This window comes from Gorilla gorilla, chromosome 6 (genome assembly GCF_029281585.2).
Source record: "Gorilla gorilla gorilla isolate KB3781 chromosome 6, NHGRI_mGorGor1-v2.1_pri, whole genome shotgun sequence".
In the NCBI taxonomy this organism is placed as follows: domain Eukaryota; kingdom Metazoa; phylum Chordata; class Mammalia; order Primates; family Hominidae; genus Gorilla; species Gorilla gorilla.
In genome coordinates, this window is record NC_073230.2 from 112530999 (window position 1) to 112553242 (window position 22244).

Below are 22244 nucleotides of genomic sequence, written 5' to 3' on the forward strand. Positions count from 1 at the left end.
GTAAGGTTGGAAAAATCTTTGTTTCACACAGCACATGCTAAGAATAATACCAAATGGTTTTCATAATAATATCAAACTTCAGAAAATCAAGCTGGCATACCCTAGACACACAGGCCTTGGTGATGACCACACATGGATTCATGAATTGCAGCATGGTCTTTGTAGAAACCACCTATTTTATTCCAAAGCTAAAGTTATCTTCATTTTTACATATCATAATCTATATACAGAAACATTATTGTATATATTCCCAATAACAGAACAGAATGTTTTAAGTTAGACTACATCGTGTGGTAAATAATATGTTTGTGAAAAAGTGTACCAGTTAATACTTTTTACCTGATATTCCTGGTGTCCAGAGGGACCGTCCGGGCTTCCCTTTTCCCAGGGCCATTGAAGTAGAGAGATTTGCCATCGTTAAGTGTTCCACAGCCAGTTCCAACCTGGGCGCCTGTTATCTTGTACCACAGGGGGCTGAGCTTCCCCTCAAACCTATCGAACATCTCATTGTGATTGGGGACATTTGACACACAGGTTCCTTGTGCAGCTTCAGAAAAAGAAATAGAGAGGAGAGATGCTTTGTTGGAATCATTCAACACGAGGTCTATTCAACACATGGGCAAAGGAAGAATGTCCATAGGGATTAACATTAGGGAGAGAGGCCACATGAAAATTTGTATCTCACAACTGTCGGTCTGAAAGACAGCCATCACTACCATCATCAAAAACACTATTCTGCCTCTGTAAGTTCTTATTTTTTGATAGAGACAGACATTGGGAAGACATTGGGAACCATACCTTTTCATAGTTCCTGCTGCTGGGGATTTGTGTAAACTGAGAAACAGATTTCATCCACAATAAAATTTGCTCATTTGTTATCCTTCTATTCTAGGATCAATAGGGGCAGTCAGTCTCAAATTAAAAAAAAATCCTTGAAACTGTGAGTGACAGCACTCTCCATAGAAGGCCTGCAACAACATATGTTTGTCTTTGGTCACGTGCCAGATGAAGGCTGGGATACTGAAAAGCTGGGAAGAAGCCTTTTGAAGTTGTCTCCAGGAAAAATAAAAAAAAAAAGATTTTGAAGCTTATAATATTTTCTCCAATTTTCCTCTTTAATCTCAGCTCTTTTCATTTTTGCTTGCAGCAACATCCAAAGGTCACTGTGCTCAGAGATACTTTTTTTGTAAAGTACTCTTTTGGCAGACTTGGGTTTATCATAAGATGCATTTTTATTTTAAATGTATAAAATTACGTTTCCTATAGTGATGTAGAGGGCTCACAGAGGCCATGCAGCCATGCAGCATGTGGTTAAGAGCTTGGGTTTGGGTTTTGGAGAATGACTGCCAGGGTTTGATACTCAGCTCCAGCAACTCCCAGCTGAATGATCTTGGGATAGTTATTAAATCTCTCTGTGCCTCAGTTTCCTTAAATATAAATAGGGTTTACAGTACTATGACAGAGTTATTGTTAGAATTAAAGGGGATGAAATAAAAAGAACCTCAATGTCTGGCATGAAGTAGGACCTCAAGCAGTGTTAATTATTATTGCTATGAATAATAAACAAATCCTCTTTAGGAAATGAAATTTGTATTAGTATGTTTCCTTTTTGGAGCAGCTCAAAACTACAAAATATCCTAGCACCTCATGTGCCTGGGTTGTGAATTCCTACAATTCCTAGACTTAAAGAAGAATAAATTCAGAATTTATTTCTTTGGGAGAATAACATGAAACACAGCAACTAGAGATGACTATTTTACAATAAAACCCTCAGACACATGTATTTAGCCTTACCAGTATATCCCAGGTCACAGAAACACACTCCTGAAATGCAGTCCCCATGGCCACTGCAGTAACTGGGACAAGGCTCGGATATGTACACTCCATCTAAACCAAATGGAGGCACGTTTTTCTGTGAGCTGCTCTCCTGGATCCATCGGAATCTGGTCTTGCTGTTGGGAAAAACAACACACCTGTTTCTTGTACCAACATCTCATATCAAAGCATTGGAATATAGAAAAATTCAGAAAAACTCAACAGAGACTTAATATTTATTTGAAAGTCATGTCTGCTTGACTGCACTTAACCTTCATAAGCTGTCTCTCTCTCAGACCTTTCTCTCTCTCTCTTTTTTTTCTTTTTTTGAGACAGCATCTTGCTCTGTCACCCAGGCTGGAGTGCAGTAGGGTGATCTCGGCTCCCTGTAACCTCCGCCTTCCAGGTTCAAGAGATTCTCTTTGGGAGGCCGAGGTGGGCAGATCACAAGGTCAGGAGATTGAGACCATCCTGGCTAACACGGTGAAACCCTGTCTCTACTAAAAATAGAAAAAGTAGCCGGGCGTGGTGGCACGTGCTTGTAGTCCCAGCTACTTGGGAGGCTGAGGCAGGAGAATTGCTTCAACCGGGGAGGCAGAGGATGCAGCGAGCTGGGATCGCACCATTGCACTCCATCCAGCCTGGGTGACAGGGCGAGACTCCGTCTCAAAAAAAAAAAATTCTCGTGCTTCAGCCTCCCGAGTAGCTGAGATTACAGGCACACGCCACAATGCCCAGCTAATCTTTGTATTTTTAGTAGAGATGAGGTTTCACTACGTTGGCCAGGCTGGTCTCAAACTCCTGGCTTTATGTGATCTGCCCGCCTCAGCCTCCCAAAGTACTGGGATTACAGATGTGAGCCACCATGCCCAGATTGATTTCTTTTTCAGCATAAATGTTTGAATATTTTCTCACCTTCTTCTCTTTTAATAATAAAATCCAGATAGATATTCCATTATTTTACTCAATTAATATTTCACCCTTCTATCACACTCAGTTTATGGATATCTGCAGAAGAGGCTGTTTGGGAATGTTTGAAACAATCTGTCTTTCTTAGGACAGATAAGGGAACTCTGGCTATTTGCTGTTGACATGCTTCAGGTGGGGAAGAGTTAAGTTTTTACCGACAGCTCTATTCACCTGTGCCTTCCCTCCTTTCCTCTTCATCTCTCATCTTTAAATCACAAACACCAGTTTTAACTGCCAACGAACAAAAGAAGGACCTAGTCCCAGTACTTCAAAACCCTGGAACACTAGTGGGCTGGGCTACTGCCCAGTTCTTCATCTCCTAGAACAATAGTTTTGAGGCTGCCAAACTAAAATTTGTCCCAATTGCTTTCCAATTTTTAAAATACATCTTTTCTTTTCCAACATATGGAAACACACACGCACGCACACACACACACACACCTATAATTTCATACCAGGGAACTATCTCTTCCTTCTCAGTTCCGCTATAATCAAAGGATGAAGATGTATTGGTATATCCACATTCCAATTTATTTTGCTGCCAATATTTATAGACTTTTGAGTTAATCCAGCTTCTTAGTACACAAGGATAAAGAATCTTAAAGATTAATGAAGATTGTTAAGGACAACTGTAGATAAAGACAGCTCCCTCTCCCCTCTATTATTGTGAGGATAACATGGCAAGATCAGAATGGATTTCTTTTTGGCTCTTCAAGTGGCTTTGGAAATTTGGCAGCAATGAACCATAACCTTGGCTTTTTTCCCCCCTTCATTATTTTAAGTTACCTACTCATGGCAACTTTATAAACTGTAGCCAGTAATGTTGTTTATTAGGTTTAAAAATGTTCAGAGATAATTGCCTATTAACGTAAGCCCCAAGCCCCAGTTTCAGTGTAAGAGGAAGGTGAACATACAAATGTATTTCCTTTGCAGCTAATTTGAAATATATTGATCTTATTCTTTTTAAGGTAAAAAGAATTGAATTAAAGAAGTTTAGAAAAACAAAGCAAAAGCAAAAAAAAAAAAAAAGTACAATTGTCTTAGTGTCATGGACCTTGGGAAAATTCCTTCCCTTGGAGCTGTAACATTATTCAGCCTCTGAAGGTATTTGTCCTCTTGAAGGAAGTAAATGGAATTAATGTACACCAGCATTTGTCAACTACTCTTAAGGAAAATGTTAAGGCCTCTATGCCTGCTTCCAAAAGATAGACTGCATGTCTGTGATAAATGAGGAAAACATGCCAATTCCCTAATACAAGTCCTCTTGGATTAGAAGTCATGCTTGCTTCTTCTTTTTTATGTTTCTATGATAGAATCCAGAGAAACATGGATCCACAGCATCTGTGGTAAGGAAAGTGATGAAAGAGAAAGGAAAACTTCTTTCCCCAACTTCAGGCTCTCTCACCTGGGCAAGATGAGGGCATCTCTCCATCAGCTGCCCCATTTCATGGAAGAAGCCAGCTCAGATTTGGGCCCAGAAGAATTCAGAGGGTTGAAGAATCCTAAGTTTAGGTAGAATTTTAGAAAAAGTTTTGGCAATTTGATAGTGAATGAAGCACAAGTGAAATCCTTTGACCTGTCTCTGATTCTTGGGCTCTTATAGTTTTTATTATTATACGAGAATCAAGTTCTGATTTGGCCAGAGTGAGGAGGTATCTTTGTTTGCAGTTATAGATCCTAAGGCTTCTACAGACCCAAGAAGCAGAATGCACTGTTATATGTTTGAGACGGTAAAAGACCCCAGGAGCTCAGTACTAAGGAACGCTTATTTAGATTTAAAAAAGAAAAACACCAAAAGACTAATCATTTGGTTAATAGGGTAAGTCCAGAACATGGTGAATCATAGCTTAGAGTCCTAGATAGAAGACTGTATTTCAGAGTGAAAGGGCAAGAGATGGTTCCTCTTTCCCTTTCAATCTTTGCTAGTTTGTTTTTTGTTGAAAGGTGCAACTCAAGGCAATAAAGATTTCACTGGCCATGACCTCAGCATGTTTTGCTTCATTTCCATTTCTCCAAGTTATGCCTGGTTCCTGATGTCTGCTGCTACTCTGTTCTCTTCTCAGTGGCAAAATCTTGGGATTGAACACAATTGATTTAGCAACCTCAGGGTTTCTGGAATAGGAGGAAGAACTGATAAAGAATTCATTATAAAAACTAGTCACTAAGAGACCATGAGAAGAAGGAAGGAAATAAGTAGGCTAAAGTTAAGTTAATAAGTATGTCTCAATTCTATACTTTTAGAGTAGAGGAGATACAGCCTTGCAATTGTTACTACTAATGTATTGTGCACATGTTCTATTCTTGCCTTTTCAAGGAGACACAGTAGAATGCGGAACAATGATTTCTTGTTAAGTAGCACTGCATATATTCTGGAAAAATATGAAAAAGGAAGATGTCTTCATTATAGCTAACACCTACTGCTGGTCTTTATTCCTTATTCAACATCCCTTTATTCAGTTAACATCTAGAAAGCATCTACAGCACGCTAGGCACAGTGCTAACGCTAGTAATACCACGAGGAGCAAAACCCAGACATGGTTCCTGCCTTCATGTAGCCCACAGTTGAGTGAGGAGACACACTTAATCAAACACCCACACAAATAAATGCACCCATGCAACTCCGACAACCATTAAGAAGGACATAGAGAAGAGCATCTGATAGAGGTCTTGACTTGGTAGGAAGGTATAGAAATAATTTAGAGGAAGTAATGATTGAGAGAAAGAGTTTAATCTTATGTAATTTTATTAGAAATAGATCATAGGCCAGGCGCAGTGGCTCACGCCTGTAATTCCAGTGCTTTGGGAGACCTAGGTGGGTGGATCACTTAGGGTTACGAGTTCGAGACTAGCCTGGCCAACATGGTGGAACCCCATCTCTACTAAAATACAAAAATTAGCTGGGCATATTGGCACATGCTTGTAATTCCAGCTACTCGGGAGGCTGAGGTGGGAGAATCACTTGAACCTGGGAGATGGAGGTTGCAGTGAGCTAAGATTGCACCCCTGCACTCCGGTCTTAGTGACAAAGTAAGACTCCATCTCCAAAAAAAAAAAAAAAAAAGTACGTCATAGTGTGGTTTGACTATTCTATTCAAAAAGCATTTCCTTTTGTTTTGCATGTCCCAGATAAAGAAAAAGAAGAAGATATCATTCTTTCTCTTTGTTTCCTTCCCCAATTTTCATTTTTGTCTGGGGGATGCCTAAGTGAATCGATTTCTGCACCGTACCCTTCCATCACCACACAATTCAATGTGATGTTGCATCTGCTTCTCAAACTAGGAAGGTTTCTGCTTGTCCCGTGCAGAGATGCAGAGTATTCTGAAGAATACTAAGCAACTTTTTTCTAGTCCTGCACAGAGACACCCACTTTTTTGCACTCTACATAGTGTACTAGAGCAGGCTACATAGCATATTGCCTGGATGGGGATGTCTCTGAGAGTTGCGAGAGGTGTACCAACATATATTCACCATCACCAATGTGTTTTCTGTAGGCAAGAGCCCAGTGAATTAATATGAGCACAAATGGCTCCTTTGAGAAAATCAGCTTAGACCTATTTCTGAAACAGCAATTTTCTTGTAACTATTATAAGCATGTTTGCCTCATGGCAAAACAGCTCCAAATTTTAACAATTTTAACACTTAGAATTCTCAGTTTTCCAACACCGCATTTGGAGATATCTGAGTTTAACATATTGCAGAAGGAGCAACAACAGCTCATTTACTTGGGGTAAAGTAGAAACATATTTACTGTTCTTCAGTTGAGGGCTCTTCATCACAAATGCCATCAAGCAGCAAGCTGGATGGTATCCAAATTAACCATGAAGCTGGATTCTAATGATGAATATTTTCTCTTCCAAAAGCTGAGGTCTAAGAAAATATTGATACATTGGGAGCCTCAAAGTATTGGCTCACTTTGTGATGCTAACGACAATCTGCTCTTACTTCTCATATGTGGCTTTACCAACTGGGTTATTCCACCCAACATCAAACACACTGCAATTTCAGATTCAGGTGTGTATTTATTTTACTAATTAATTTTTTTATTTCAATAGTTTTTGGGGGTACAGGTGGTTTTTAGTTACATGGTTAAGTTCTTTAGTGATTTCTGAGGTTTTATTATAGTGTACCCATCACCTGAGCAGTGATCATTGTACCCAATATGTAGCCATTTATCCCTCACCTTCCTCCCAAACTTCTCCTTCTGAGTCCCCAAAGTCCACTGTCTCATTCTTACGCCTTTCATCCTCCTTCAGCTATAAATTTATTATTGGGCTTCAGGGAAATCAAACAAGATTTGTATTCCTTGGCTCCTCATTGTATCATTGTAGCAATGATGTGCCACTTGATGTTCTCCAACTTCACGGCACATTACACTGATCTATTTGGAAGAGCTGCATTTGGGCCACAGTTTTGGAAAGTATGGAGGGAGGAATGCAGTGGTGGAGGTGAGGAGTACAAGGGCTGCACAGCTGGAGATGGGCAGGAAGGAGAATGACATTGCTATATAGCTGCAAACACAGATATGTTCTTATGGAAAAAGAAAGATGTTCTCAGGGGATGAAGCCTGGAGAGTACAATCAAGAACTGAGAAGACCAGGGGATGAAGGAACCTCTGTCAGGGAACAGACCTGTCTTAATCATTGGAATGTTCTTGTCCTGGACATTGTTCTCAGAGGAGGGAGCCCTAGTAACAAGTCTCTTGCTGCATTTGGAATTTCTGAGGGCCAGTGACTGCTATGTGCTTCCCATTCCTTCCTTTTTATTTATTATTATTATTTTTGAGTGGGAGTATCTCTTGTGGTTATCCTGACATTTTCTCACCATTTTATGTTGGGTAAGGGTAAAGTAGATTACCTGTCTTTACAGGTCTAGAGATCAAGGACCCACATTCACATCTCAACCTGATGGAGATAATACAACCAGGGACTTGGTGTCTGGTGCTGTGATGGGATGAGAATTTGGGGAGTCTTGGGAGGACACTGAATGCATTTTTCAAGTGGAAGAGATGTGAATTACTGGGGCTAAAACAGACCATGGCAGACAGTTACAATAATGCCTCCCACTTAATCACACTTCCTTTTGTATATGCTCCGCTGTAGTGCAACTTTAATGCATTTCTTATTAAAAAAGGAAGTCTCTTTAGCCACCATTTAAATCTAGACTGGCTTTGTGACTTGCTTTGACCAAAAGGATGTGGCAAATTAGATGAGGCTTTGCAGTTACTTTTCCTCTCTTGGAATGCTGGAGCCCGCCTAACTGAAAAATACTGAGATGAAGACCACATGGAGAGAAAGGTCCAGCTGACCCAGACTCTTACCAACTCATCAACTGAGTGCAACTAGATGATGGAGCCCAGGAAGACCAGCAGAAGAACTGCCCAGCCAACCCCATGAAACCATGAGAGATAATAAATCATTATTGTTTTGAGCTCTTAAATTCTGGAGAAGTGTGTTGCACAGCAAAAGGTAACTAAGCAAATATAATCCTAGGCTCTATTGAGGAATCTCAACAAAAAGTAAAGAGGATTTTTCTTTTAAAAAGTAATTTATCTGTTTATCCCTGACTCTGTTTTCCTCCCACTGGTTAAGAGATGGCAAAATCTGGAACAGATGCCCTGGATCCAGAGATGGAAGTCAGGTGTTCAGGATGGCAGAGCCAACTTGTCAACTCTGAACTGCTCACTTTTGGACCAGTATATGAGAAAGAATGAACTTCTATATTGTTGAAAATTTGTTAAGCATTTGTGTTTGTGTGTTTCTCTGTCATAGTAGCTGGGTCTGTATCCTAACTAAAGCATATGGCAAGTCAAATTCTTAATTGCATTAAAGGTGGTAAATTCATCAACTCTGCCACCTACACAACAAATTTTGAAGGCAATTCCATATCATTTTGATAAACTACAAAGAACACTAGCATATAAGGACAAATAAATTACTTATGAGCGTTGGAGCCACTGATTGACAAACTTTCTTGAGATAGCTGGTGTTTAAAGATTATGTTTCAAAGTTTAGCAGATCACAGAAACTGGTACATCCTTAACCAAAGAAATTCCTTCCCTATCCAGGAATTTTGCCTATCAAAGGCTGTAGTGTAATTTTTTGAGGTATGCACATCTAAGTAACAAGGAGGCAGAGAGCACAACCAGCTTATCTTGCCAGATTATGCAAAGTAAACTGATGATAAATTAGGTGAAAGATGCCACAAACAGAATGACCTCCAAGAACTTTATGAATAAGACACGTCTATAGATTGTTAAGCTTTTACCATATAAGTCAGAATGAGATAGGTTATGTTGCGGCAACAAACAACTCTCAATCTCTATGGTTTAACCTAGAAAAAGTTTATTTCTTGCTTATTTTATATGTCCAGTGTAGGTTGGCAAGGGAGTCTGCTTATTGTAGACACTCATTGAGATGTAAGATTCATCTCAATACAAGCTTCCATGGAGCAGGAAAGATGGTGAAGTGTACATGGGCTGTTAAAGCCATATGTCTCATTTTCATTCACATTTCATTTAGACATGCCAAACTTTACAGGCTGTGGGGGGAAAGTATAATCCTCCATTTTTCTAGGGAGAAAGAAAGCTGGAAATATTGTTGAATGGCAATAATGAGCATCCAAACCATATGCTATTCTCTCTGAGAATTACACCATTGGCTTCCCTGGTTCTGAGGCCTTTTTGGACTTAGATTGAGCCATGCTACTGACATCTCAGGGTCTCCAACTTGCAGATGGTCTATCATGGAACTAGTTAGCCACCATAATCGTGTGAACCAATTTCCCCTAAAAAAATCCCCTCTCATGTATCTATATATATACATATCCTATTGATGCTGTCTCTCTGGAGAACCCTAACTAATTCAGATTTGATATTGGGGAAGCCAAATATCACTCCTTCTTACTGTATTCCTTACAATACAATGAAAGAGATCTGCAAATTTGTTTCCTCACAAAAAGGCTGTGACAAGTTAAGTGTATGAGGCGACTTAATAGTGAAAGATAAAAGTTTAGAAGATTCCAGTTCAAGATGGCTGACCAGAGATATCAGACACCCATCCTTTCCACAAGGAAGAACCAAAATTATGAGTAGATAACCATACCTTGAATAGAACATCTAGGAGAGAATACTAAAGACCAACAGAGAACTCACAGGAAACACCTGAGGCACAAAAGAAGGAAACAAGTAGCCAGCATGGCTGAGATTGGCCAGAAACCTAGAAGGGCTTGGAACTATGGGGAAAGAGCTTCAGCAGTCCACATCCCTGCCACAGACTGCTGCAATCCGAGCTGTGGGAGAGCGCCACTACCCACACAAACTCTGACACTAGCATGGGTGGTGATTTGGAGACCCCGTGAAGGCAATGCACCAGACAGGGAACTCATGCTAGGTCACTCACGCCCCACTCCTGAGACCTGAACAGCTGCAGCAGGAAGTCATGTGGGGACTGCTACTGCCATAGGACTGCATCTTGCCCTTGGTAACAGCCCCCATATCTCCACATCCTAGGAGTTCCTGCTGACATTCCCAATGCCCACTTGGAAGGCTGCAGTGGAGCAGCACTGGCTGCCCAAAGGTACTGCAAGGTCCCCCAGTTCTCTAGCCCACAGGGAGTATTGCTCCCCAGGGAAAGGACAGTGCAGTGCAACAAAAGGCAAAGAACCTCACATATCAGTATTAGCCTTGAACATAATGGGCTAAATCCTCAACTAGGAAGGTACAGACTGGCAGATTGGATAAGAAAACATAGATCCAATTATTTGTTGCCTACAATAGACCCACTTAATGGGTAAAGACACCTACAGACTCAACATAAAGGGGTGGAAAAAGATATACCACACAAATGGAAAACAAAAATGAGTAAGAGTAGCTACACTCATGTAAGATAAAAGACTGTAATTCAACAAAACTTTAAAAAGACTGAAAAGGGCATTATATAATGGTAAAGAGTTCAATTCAACAAGAAGAGACAACCATCCTAAACATATATGTACCCAACCATGGAACACCCACATTCATAAAATAAATACTGCTAGGCCTAAGAAAAAAGACAGACAGCAACATAATAATATCGGGAGCTTTAACACCCCAATGACATCACTAGATAGATCACTGAGGCAGAAAATGACCAAAGAACTTCTGGACTTAAATTGGACTCTATGCCAAATGGACATAACAGACATTTAAAGAACGTTACACCCAACAACCACAGAATATACTGCTTCACTTCTGCACGTGGAACATTCTCAAAAACAGTCCATATGCTAGGCTACAAAGCAAGTCTCAATAAATTTTTAAAAATCGAAATTACAGTAAGTATCTTCTTGACCATGGCAGAATAGAATTAGATATCAATACCAAGAGGAACTCTCAAAACTATATAAATTACATGGAAACGAAACAACTTGCTCCTGACTGATCTTTGAGTAAGTGATGAAATTAAGGCAGAAATAAAAAAAAATTTTGAAACAAATGAAAATAGGGACACAACATACCAAAACCTCTGAGATACAGCAAAAGCAGTGCTAAAAGTTTATAGCTTTAAATGCCTACATAAAAAAGATAGAAAGATTGTAAATTAACAACTTAACATTGCACCTCAAGGAAGAAAAATAAAGACAAAACAAACCCAAAGCTAGTGGAAGAAAAGAAATAACAAAGATCAAAGCAGAACTAAATGAAATTGAAACCAAGAAAAAGAATACAAAGGATCAATGAAATGATAAGTTGCCTCTTTGAAAAGATAACAAAGTTGATAGACTGCTAGATTATGCAAGATAAGAAGAGAGAAGATTCAAATAAGCACAATCAGAAATAATAAAGGTGACATTACAACTGATATCAGAGAAATAAAAAAGATCATTGGAGACTCCTATGAACATCTCTACGTATACAAACTAGAAAAACTAGAGAAAACGGATAAATTCCTGGAAACATACAACCTCCCAAGCATTAACTAGGAAGAAATAGAAATTTTGAACATGCCAATAATAAGTAATGATTTTAAAGCAGTAAGAAAAAGTCTTCCAACAACAAAAAACAACAAAAACCCCAGTACAAGATGGACTCAGATAAATTTTACTAGATGTACAAAGCAGGGCTGGTACCAATCTTACTAAAGAGATTCCAAAAATTGATGGGAAGGGATTGTTTCCTAACTCAATCTATAAAACCAGAATCACCCTGATACCAAAATTAGGCAAGGGCACAACCAAAAAAGAAAACAGGCTAGTATCCCTGATGAACATAGACACAAAAATCCTCAAGAAAATACTAGCGAACTGAAAACAACAGCACATCGAAAAGATATACATCATGATTGAATGAGTTTATTCCATGGATGTAAGGATAGTTCAACACACCTAAGTCAGTAAATGTCATTCACCACATAAAGAGAACTAAAAACAAAAACATATGATCATTTCAGTAGATGCAGAAAGAGCATTAGATAAAATCCAACATCCATTCATGATGTTGATACGATATAAACCCTCAACAATCTGGGCATCAAAGCAACACACCTCAAAATAATAAAAGCCAGGCCAGGCGTGATGGCTCATGCCTGTAATCCCAGCACTTTGGGAGGCCGAAGGGGGGGTGGATCACAAGGTCAGGAGTTCAAGACCAGCCTGAACAACATGGTGAAATCCCGTTTCTACTAAAAAACACAAAAATTAGCCGGGCATGGTGATGCTTGCCTGTAATCCCAGCTACTCAGGAGGCTGAGGCAGGAGAATTGCTTGAACCTGGGAGGCGGAGGTTGCAGTGAGCAGAGATCATGCCATTGCACTCCAGCCTGGGCGACAGAGTGAGACTCCATCTCAAAAAAATAAAAATAAAAATAAAAAATAAAAGCCATATATGACAAACCCATAGCCAACATTATACTGAATGAGTGGGGAAAAGGTAAAATCATTCCTCCCAAGAAATGGGACAATACAAGGATGCTCACCCTCTCCACTCCTGTTCAACATAGTACTAGAAGTCTTAGCTAAAGCAGTCAAGCAAGGGAAAGAAATAAAAAGCATCCAAATTGAGAAAAAGGAAATCAAATTATTTCTGTTCACTGATGACATGATCTTATACCTAGAAAACCCTAAAGACCCTTCCAAAAAACTCCTAGACTTGAAAAATGACTTCAGTAAAGTTTAAGGACACAAAATAAACGTACAAAAATCAGAGCATTTCTATACACCAGTAACATTGAAGCTGAGTATCAAATCAAGAGAATTCAATCCCATTGACAATCTCCAAAATAAAATAAGTACCTAGGAATACATTTAACCAAGGAGATGGATCATCTCTACAAGGAAAACTAGAAAACACTGTAGATGGAAGAAACTGTAGATCACAAAAACAAATGGAAAAAATCCTATGCTCATGGATTGAAGAATCAATATTGTTAAAATTACCACAACGCCCAAAGCAATCTACAGATGCAATGTAATTCCTATCAAATTACCAATGTCATTTTTCACAGAATTGGAAAAAACAACCCTAAAATTCACATAGAATCAAAAAAGAGTCTGAAGAGCCAAAGCAATCCTAAACAAAAAGGATGCAAGAGGCATCACCCTACCTGACTTCAAATTACGCTACAAAGCAATAGTAAGCAAAACACCATGATACTGGTGTAAAAATACACACACAGACCAATGGAACAGAATAGAGAATCCAGAAATAAAGTCCCAGATTTACAGCCAACTAATCTTTGACAAAGCTGACAAGAACTTACACTGGGGAAAGGACACCCTCTGCAATAAATGGTGCTGGGAAAATTGAATAGCCACATGCAGAAGAATGAAACTGGACCCATATCTCTCACCATATACAAAAATCAACTCAAAATGGATTAAAGACTTAAACATGAGGCCCCAAACTACAAAAATTCTAGAAGAAAACCTATGGAAAACTCTCCTGGATATTGGTCTAAAAAGAATTTACGACTAAGACCTCAAAAGCACAGACAACAAAAACAAAAACAGACAAGTGAGACTTTGTTAAACTAAAAAGCTTCTGCACAATAAAATAAATAACCTACAGAGTGAAGAGACAACCTATGGGATGGGAAAAATATTTGCAACTTTTCATCCAACAAGGGACCAATATAATAGGAATAGAGTATACAAAGAACTCAAACAACAGCAACATAAATAAATAAATAAAATTAAAAGGTGGGCAAAGGCCATGAATAGACATTTCTCAAAAGAAGACATACAAATGTGAAAAGGTATATGAAAAAATGTCAACATCACTAATCATCAGAGAAATGCAAATCAAAACCACAATAAAATATTGTCTTACCCCAGTCACAGTGGTTATTATTCAAAAGACAAAAAACAAACAAACAAACAGATGTTGGTAAGGATATGAAGAAAAGGGAACTCTTATATGCTGTTGGTGGGAATGTAAACTAGTACAGCCACTGTGGAAAACAGTATGGAGATTTCTCAAAACACTAAAAATAAAATTACCATATGATCCAGTAATCCTACTACTGGGTGTCTACCCAAAGAAAAAGAAACCAATATATCAAAGGGATACCTGCACTTTCGTGTTTATTGCAGAACTGTTCACAATAGCTAAGATATGCAATCAACCTAAATGTTAATCAACAGATACATGGATATACACAATGAAATACTATTTGGCCATAGAGAAGAATGAAATCATGTCATTTGCAGCAACGTGGATGGAACCAGAGGCCATTATTTCATGTGAAATAAGCCAGGGTCAAAAAGACAAATATTGCATATTCTCAGTTATATGTGGGAGATCTAAAATATTAGATCACATGTTTTTCATACATGGAGATAGAGACTGGAAAGACAGAAAACAGAGACTAGGAAGGGTACCAAGGGAGGGAGGGGGGAGGATGAAAAGAAGTGGGTTAAAGTGTACAAACATACAGTAAGATAGAAGGAATAAATTCAATGCTTGATAGCAGAGAAGGGTGACTATACTTAACAAAAGTATACTGTACTCAAGTGATGGACACCCTAAATATCCTGACACAATCAGTATGCATTATGTACATGTAACAATATTTCACACGTACTCTGACAAATAAGACATACAAAAGTGCAAAAGCTAGTTATTATTGGTGCTATGAAAGCAGAAAATTGCTTAATTGCAATGGCTGAGCAATAACCAGATTTTCAGACAGCATATCCCTACAAACATTGTAGACCACAACCAGTCTCCAAATATAAGCATAGTGAGTGTTTTGAAGATCATAGAAGTGAAAACAATACAAGAAATCTCCAAAAATAGAAGAAATCTCCCCCACCAAATTATCCAGTCACAGGACTTCTGCCCTTCCCAAACTGTGCCTATTTGCTATGCTATCTATTTGATGTGCTATATCTTCACATCATTTCCAATATGGGATGTGTAAATTATGTAAGGACTTTTAGAGAGTTATAATTTGTTTCATGCATTTTTTTTGCAAATTTGACTCCACAAAAGTGCAATGTTGATGTTATGTGTATGTGGGTGTACCTAAAAATATTGAAAAACTTTCTCAGTAAAGGGAGAGACATCTTTTTCATACATCTGCTTTTGCGAAAGATAAAATTTCTTCAGGTCTCAGCTTTTTGGTGACTGCATATGCAGTGGTGACCCACTGAGGTTTTTGATCAACCTCATCAGAAGAGTTAAATTGTCTGTCAGTATTTCAGATGGCCACATTTATAAAGCTGAGCGCAAACAATTACCCACCATGGTGATACACATTTATATATTTTGCTTTTTGACCTATTTCTTTATGTATACATTTTGTCTGCTCATAAATGTTAAGCCATTGCAACAGTCTTTAGTATATCTGAATGTTTATGCTTGCAAAAATAAGTATTGTGTGAACTGGCCTATGAAGTGTTCTGCCATGTTTTTATGTTTCTCAGATAAATCCCCTTTTAAGATATAAATAAATGTTTTAAAAATTATTTTTCCCAGAATTGTATTTTCAGAGTTTTGATCTTTCAGTATTACAACATTTAGGGTTATAGCATTTGGGACTGTGTCTTTCTTAATGGCCCAAACCCATTAAGAATGATTACTTTACCTGGATGCAATAGACCTTGGAATAACAATGGTGATTCTTGTCCATTCTTCAAAGTCCCCTGTGTGATACATGGTGGGCTCACTTAGTTCTCTGGAGTTTCCTTCACATCCTTTGCCTGCAGAAGCTGGGTAACAGCCTTCTTTCACCAGAAACCAGGACATACCAGCATCATGAGAGTACTGAAGAAGAACTGGAGCAGTACTGCTGAATTGATTGGCACAACCTATGTTTAGCTGTTAAAAGGAAGGACAAGAATTATATAAGATTTTGGTTCTAAGTCATCACTCAACAAATTAGATGCTACAGCATCCAGGGTGCCTTCCAATGGGTCTGCACTGAATTTACAATGATAGGAATTGTGAGCTCAGTCCCAACCAAGACCCTTCAATAGATTCTGGAATTCTTTGTTTAAGCAAACAATAGGTACTTTTTACTAGAAAACTGGACTCATTTTGTGGATTTCTTGGGATTATAGGAGAGAAGAGAGAAGCACAGTGTCTGTGGTTCTTGAGTCTCAGACAAAAGATATGCCAAGAAACTGCTTTTTTCTCCCTCCTCAGAGGGTACAAACAGAGGAAACCATAAGATGGAGAAGCAGCTGTCTTCTTCAGTACAGGAAGGTTTCAGTGGAACAACCATCCTCCTTCTGTTTCCTTGCCAAAGCTCATTAAATATCAGTGTCAACTGGCTGGGTGCGGTGGCTCACGCCTGTAACCCCAGCACTTTGGGAGGCTGAGGCGGGTGGATCATGAGGTCAGGAGTTCAAGACTAGCATGGCCAAGATGGTAAAACCCTGTCTCTACTAAAAATACAAAAATTAGCCGGCGTGGTGGCGGGCACCTGTAATCCCAGCTACTCGGGAGGCTGAGGCAGAGAACTGCTTGAACCTGGGAGGCGGAGGTTGCAGTGAGCTGAGATCATGCCACTGCACTCCAGCCTGGGTGACAGAGCCAGACTCCATCTCAACAAAAAATAAATAAATAAATAAATAAATAAATAAATAAATAAATAAAAATAAAATAAAATCAGTGTCAACTTAGATGAAACAGCTGAGTGTTTATCACAGCATCAAATAAGCAACATAATCCAGAAATGAAACTGTTACTGTTTGGTGTACTTGTATGGAGGATTGTCACCATAGGATTAACAACATTTAAAAAATGGTAAAAATACAACTTAAATCCCACTGGCCTATCATAACTGTCCTTTCTTTTCTATTTTCTCTTCTGATCTTTATAGGGAAGCTATATTTTGGTCATACAGTTGAAGTTATTACACATCTAGAGCTTTCCTCCACATTGTGTTATACATAGCATTGCAGAGAATATACCTTTCTTCTTTGATTTGTCATCACCAGATAAATTCCTGAGAGTAGCATTAAGGAGTCAAAATATAGAAACACTTAAAATTTTCTAGTTATCTGTGCTCATTTTGTATTGGTTGAGTCCAAATGAATCAGTTTAGGCATTGGGTATTATAGTTTAAGACAGTTTATTTCCAAATAAATGTGTAAATGAATTTTATTACACTTTTCATAATTATAAATGTCAAACTCTTTTTCTCATGTTCATTTAATTACCTGCCATCTTATATGAATGGCTTATTCACATCTTATTTCATTTGTTGGCAGGAGCCACAAATTTTGTTGTAAAAGACTTTACTAAATAAGAATAGTCTGATTTTTAGAAGGAAAATTGAAATCAGGAATGAAAAGAACATGATATGACAAAAAAATAAAGGGAGAGACATGGGCTAATAATATTGAGCCATAGCTCAGGAGGTCAATCAGTTAATCCTCATGACTAAGGTAGCTTTATCTAGTTTTTAAAAAGAAGATTTAGTATCTTCTTTATTTCCATACTCACAGCTAGAAAGCATCTCTCAGAGAATTTATAATTTGGTTAGTAGAAATTTTACTGTGCACTATTTATCCAAGTTTATATAGTAAAACATCAAGAATATAATTAAAAACTTAACCCTCTCAGATGCATGATTAAACTCTTCTAACACAAATTCCTTTTACTGCATTACTCAATAGTAACAATGGCCTTTGGTTGGTGTGTGGTGAGAGCAGCCACATGGGCACGCCTAGTTAACTTTTTGTCTTAAATTTGCCATGATTGCTGTTGTTTCTAACATAGACAAGTTGTTGGAACTTTAAGTTCTGTGACAAGTTCATGCTTTAGAAATCAGATATAGGGTAGTGTAGACATACTCTCAGCTGTATTAAACATAAAATTTATCTTAAACTTTCCATTCAGGATTTAGGCCTACCTTCAACAAATATTTATTTGTGTACCTTCTATGGATCAGATACATATGTTTAAGTCTCTCCTATCTTTAAAAATAAAAATAAAACAAAAGAAAATAAAAATTCTCCCTGATTTTTGGTCTCCCTCTAACTACACAGCTAAACAAATTGAGAGAAAGGTCGTATTCACTGTGTAGACCTCTTTACTCAACATTTTAAAATCCATTGTAATCTGAATTTTGTTACATAGGTAAACTGTGTGTCTCGGGAGTTTGCTGTACAGATCACTTTGTCACCCAGGTAATAAGCATACTACCCAATAGGTAGTTTTTTGATCCTCTCCCTTCTCCTACTTTTCATCCTTAAGTAGGCCCCAGTGTCTGTTGTTCCCCTACGTGTCCATGTGTTCTCATTGTTTAGCTGCCACTTACAAGTGAGAACATGTGGTATCTGTTTTTCTGTTCCTTTATTAGTTTGCCTAGGACAATGGCGTCCAGCTCCACTCATGTTGCTATAAAAGTCATGATGTCATCCTTTTTTATGGCTGTGTAGTGTTCCATGGTGTATATGTACCACATTTTCTTTATCCAGTCTACCACAGATGAGCATTTAGGTGGATTCCATGTATTTGCTAGTGTCAATAGTGGTTTGATGAACATACACATACATGTGTCTTCATGGTAGAATGATTTATACTTCTTTGGGTATATACCTAATAATGGGATTGCTGGGTCAAATGGTAGAGAATTAAGATTTTTCCTAAGCAGTATGCATTCCTGATCATTGTTTAAATGCTTGAAATATTTAACACTATTTTTTAAATTTAGATTTAAAAAATTTCAGAATATTATCTTGCAGACTTTAATACCTACACAACCATAGTTTGTGATTAATTAAATAGAAAAGGTGTCAGATGAGAAACAGCATAGTATTCTGGAAATATATTTGCTATTAACGTTATTTTGTTATTACTTTAGGTATTACCAACAAATGAATATAGATTCATATATTGTTATTGATATTTTTCCATTGTAGTTTAGCATAAAAATCTAAACAAGGAAGGATCACATTTTACTAATCATATTATTTATGACTCACTTCCTTATTTACAGACCTGTGGAAATTGTATTTGAAGAGCTGCCTATAAACATCTGATCTCTTTAATAATTCCAGTTGTAAATTATTTAGCATCTGCATCCTGCCATTATGTAAGGACCATGTAGTTGTGCTAGCTCATTAAAACTGCATTACTTTCAACCCCAGAAGTCATCTATGGGATTTTATTATAAACACAATGAAATTTTGATTAGGGTTCTGAAACAAGACCTTGTCAAAGTAAATACTTGCTATACATGTTGATATGTTATCACAGAGCTGAAACACAAGAAGCTTTTAAGAGAACAATGATGACTGGAGTAAAAATTTACTGAATTTAAGTAAGATAATTTGTTTGAAAATAATACAGCAAAAGCATAAAATACCTTGTAAGTTCAAATACCACTAGTAAGATGAAAAGGACAGCTTATTCATCATCGTTTAGAAGCTTGAGATTCATTAAGTCACAATCAGATCGAAGTTCTAAAAGTCAATTTTATTTTTAATTCTGGTAGAGTTCCTTGAGTACCTAAAGAAATGGTATACCCACAACTTTTGGGACTCCTTAAAAACTAATAACTGCTTTCAAGTAGAGCTGAAAAGCTTCGCAATTCTAACACTGTTAAGCTTTCGTACAGGTGAGTCCCTTCTTTAACAGAATATGAAAAATTTGTGTTCTTTGTGAGTTCCACTTATACATCTGGAAGATATTTTACTCCTTAACTTGCTCTGGGAAGAAGCTTGTGCATAAATACCTTGAACTGTAGCACATATCCAGGTTTCAGGGTCAAATCTCGAGTTACTGCAAATCGATCTCCATCTGATTTTCCAAATATCATTGCTGATGGTGTGGCAGCACAGAAGGTTTCATTTTTAACCATTCCTTCATTAGCCAACATCAACCACACACTCATCTGATTCATAGGGTAATCAAAAGCTGGCTTCTCATAAAAGTTCTAATAGAAACAATACAAATAAAACAAAAGGCAATTTGATAGCTTTGAAAACAAGAAAGGAATTTTCATTTCGTGACATGCTGGGCCATGTACCATTTGCATTTCTAGGAAAACACAGAAGAATCTCTATTTTTTTTTACTGCTATTAACTTTTTCTCCTGATGATTCAACAACTGAAAGTATTTTACCACTGTGTATCTAATCATTTTATAAACACACTAACGATTCTGCTTGATGATTTAACCAGACTTCAGTCTTTTTTACATCTAAATTATCTGTGAAGTGGTAGCATAGAGAGGTAACAAAAAATTAAGTACAAGCCCTTAAACTTATATTATACATTCAGTGTCAAGCACTAAATCCTTAAGGAAATGAGTTCTTTATGCCATTCACTTTTATAATTATCTGTCTTCTTGGAGTTCAGACATAGCAGAATACCTGAGGTAAAGTTGGATTGATAACTGGGATGATCTGCTTCTGCTTCTCGGACAGAATGATGATGTCATCGACTGCCCACTGGTCATAGTCCTCCCCTGAGAACACGGGCTGCCACCAGCGGAACCTGGTGCAAGGGGTCTTGGCAGCAGCTGGAAGCTCCAGATAGACAAATCTGAATAAAAGTAAATCATTTACGGTTGGGAAAACAAAAGCTGTGCTTTTTTTTTTTCCAGCTATTAAAACAACAAGGGTAACAACAAGAGAAAAGTTTTGTTTGGTTTGATCTCAATATTTTTCAAAAGCTTGTAAGTTTGGACATATCACATTTGAGGTTTAACCTTGTAGGCAGGTTTAGTCCTGGTCATGTTTATTTCATTTGGAATTGTATCTTTTGGAGAAGAGGGAGAATATTTCAACTGAGTTTGATTCATTGAACTATATCTTTTGACTACCATGACAATGGTCATAACTTTTTAAAGAAATATCAAGATAAAATTGTTTAATATTATTACATGAAGATAACATTTAACATTTTTTTCAAAGGAATTCTTTCTCATTGTGGGAAAACATAAAAATGCATTAAAAATGAAACATAAATTGCCCATAATCTACGACATAGCGTTGGCTTCTGTTAACATTTTGATGTATCTCATCACAGCTTATAATCTTTTATATAGGCAAGGCATTATATGTATAATTTGGTGATCTACATTTTAAAACTTAACATTACGTCATAAGTACATTCTCATGTTAGTAAAACTATATTTTAAGATAATTTTGTGTATATAATTTTTCATCACAAAGACATGCTATTCTGCAATTTGAGGAAGCCATTACATTTTTATTTACCTATAAAGTTACCTAGTCACCTTACTGAACTCTCAATAATTTCAGATTCACATATTACTTGGAAAAAATAATTTGAGTTATTTAAAATTATTGTTTAAGCCAGTTTGGCACCATTATCAATTCCCTCTCTACTATATTGCATCTAGGAGAATCTCACAAGGCTTCCTCTCCCACCCTTTTCCTATGATATCTCTCGTTTCATCCAGTTGCCTTTTTTCTGTTTTCTCCTTCTCCCCTAAATCCCTTAGAAGAAATGCTTTCTGTTGGTCTGTTTGCATGTCTACTTATGTTTTATCATGGAAAGTTCTGTCACCTTTAAATGACCTAATACTTTAAAAAGTCAAACTTATGAACCTTCAATCTACAAAATAGGTATGTTTTAAGTAATATGTTTAAAACATATTCAGTCTGTAAGAACTGGGTTTATATAGTCTTAAATAATTTTTTTTCAATAAACAAGTCTCATTTGTAAAATGAAAACAGGGACAAGATCCATATATTAAAACTTAATAGTAGTCAACATACAAAAAATTATTTTTTTGTTAAAATGAAAATACAGAGATTATAAAAAGGAGTATTCTAAAATAGTATCATTGAATAGACTTTAATAATACTTACATAAAATATAAATACAGAATTTCAAAATACTACATAATCGTAAAAGAACTAAATTTAAATACATATAAATACATTGCCTGGTACTGGTATTAGTATTAAACATGAGTCATCTCCCCAAACTCTTCAACAATCATTGCCTAAGATATTTTATTACATATATTCCCAATACATCAAAATTAAGACAGGGATAGG

The 22244-nt window shown here is 37.3% G+C and overlaps 1 protein-coding gene across 1 annotated transcript in view; it reads right to left on the reverse strand.

Moving 5' to 3' along the window:
- RELN (reelin) overlaps nucleotides 1-22244 on the reverse strand; it is a 520733-nt gene that overhangs the window by 101734 nt on the left and 396755 nt on the right. The window contains exons 26-30 of the mRNA XM_031013029.2: nucleotides 20586-20757; nucleotides 19947-20147; nucleotides 15846-16078; nucleotides 1795-1952; nucleotides 340-547 (exon numbers count right to left, since the gene is read on the reverse strand). Coding sequence (XP_030868889.2) covers nucleotides 340-547; nucleotides 1795-1952; nucleotides 15846-16078; nucleotides 19947-20147; nucleotides 20586-20757 — 972 coding nt within the window. The remainder of the gene's footprint in view (nucleotides 1-339; nucleotides 548-1794; nucleotides 1953-15845; nucleotides 16079-19946; nucleotides 20148-20585; nucleotides 20758-22244) is intronic.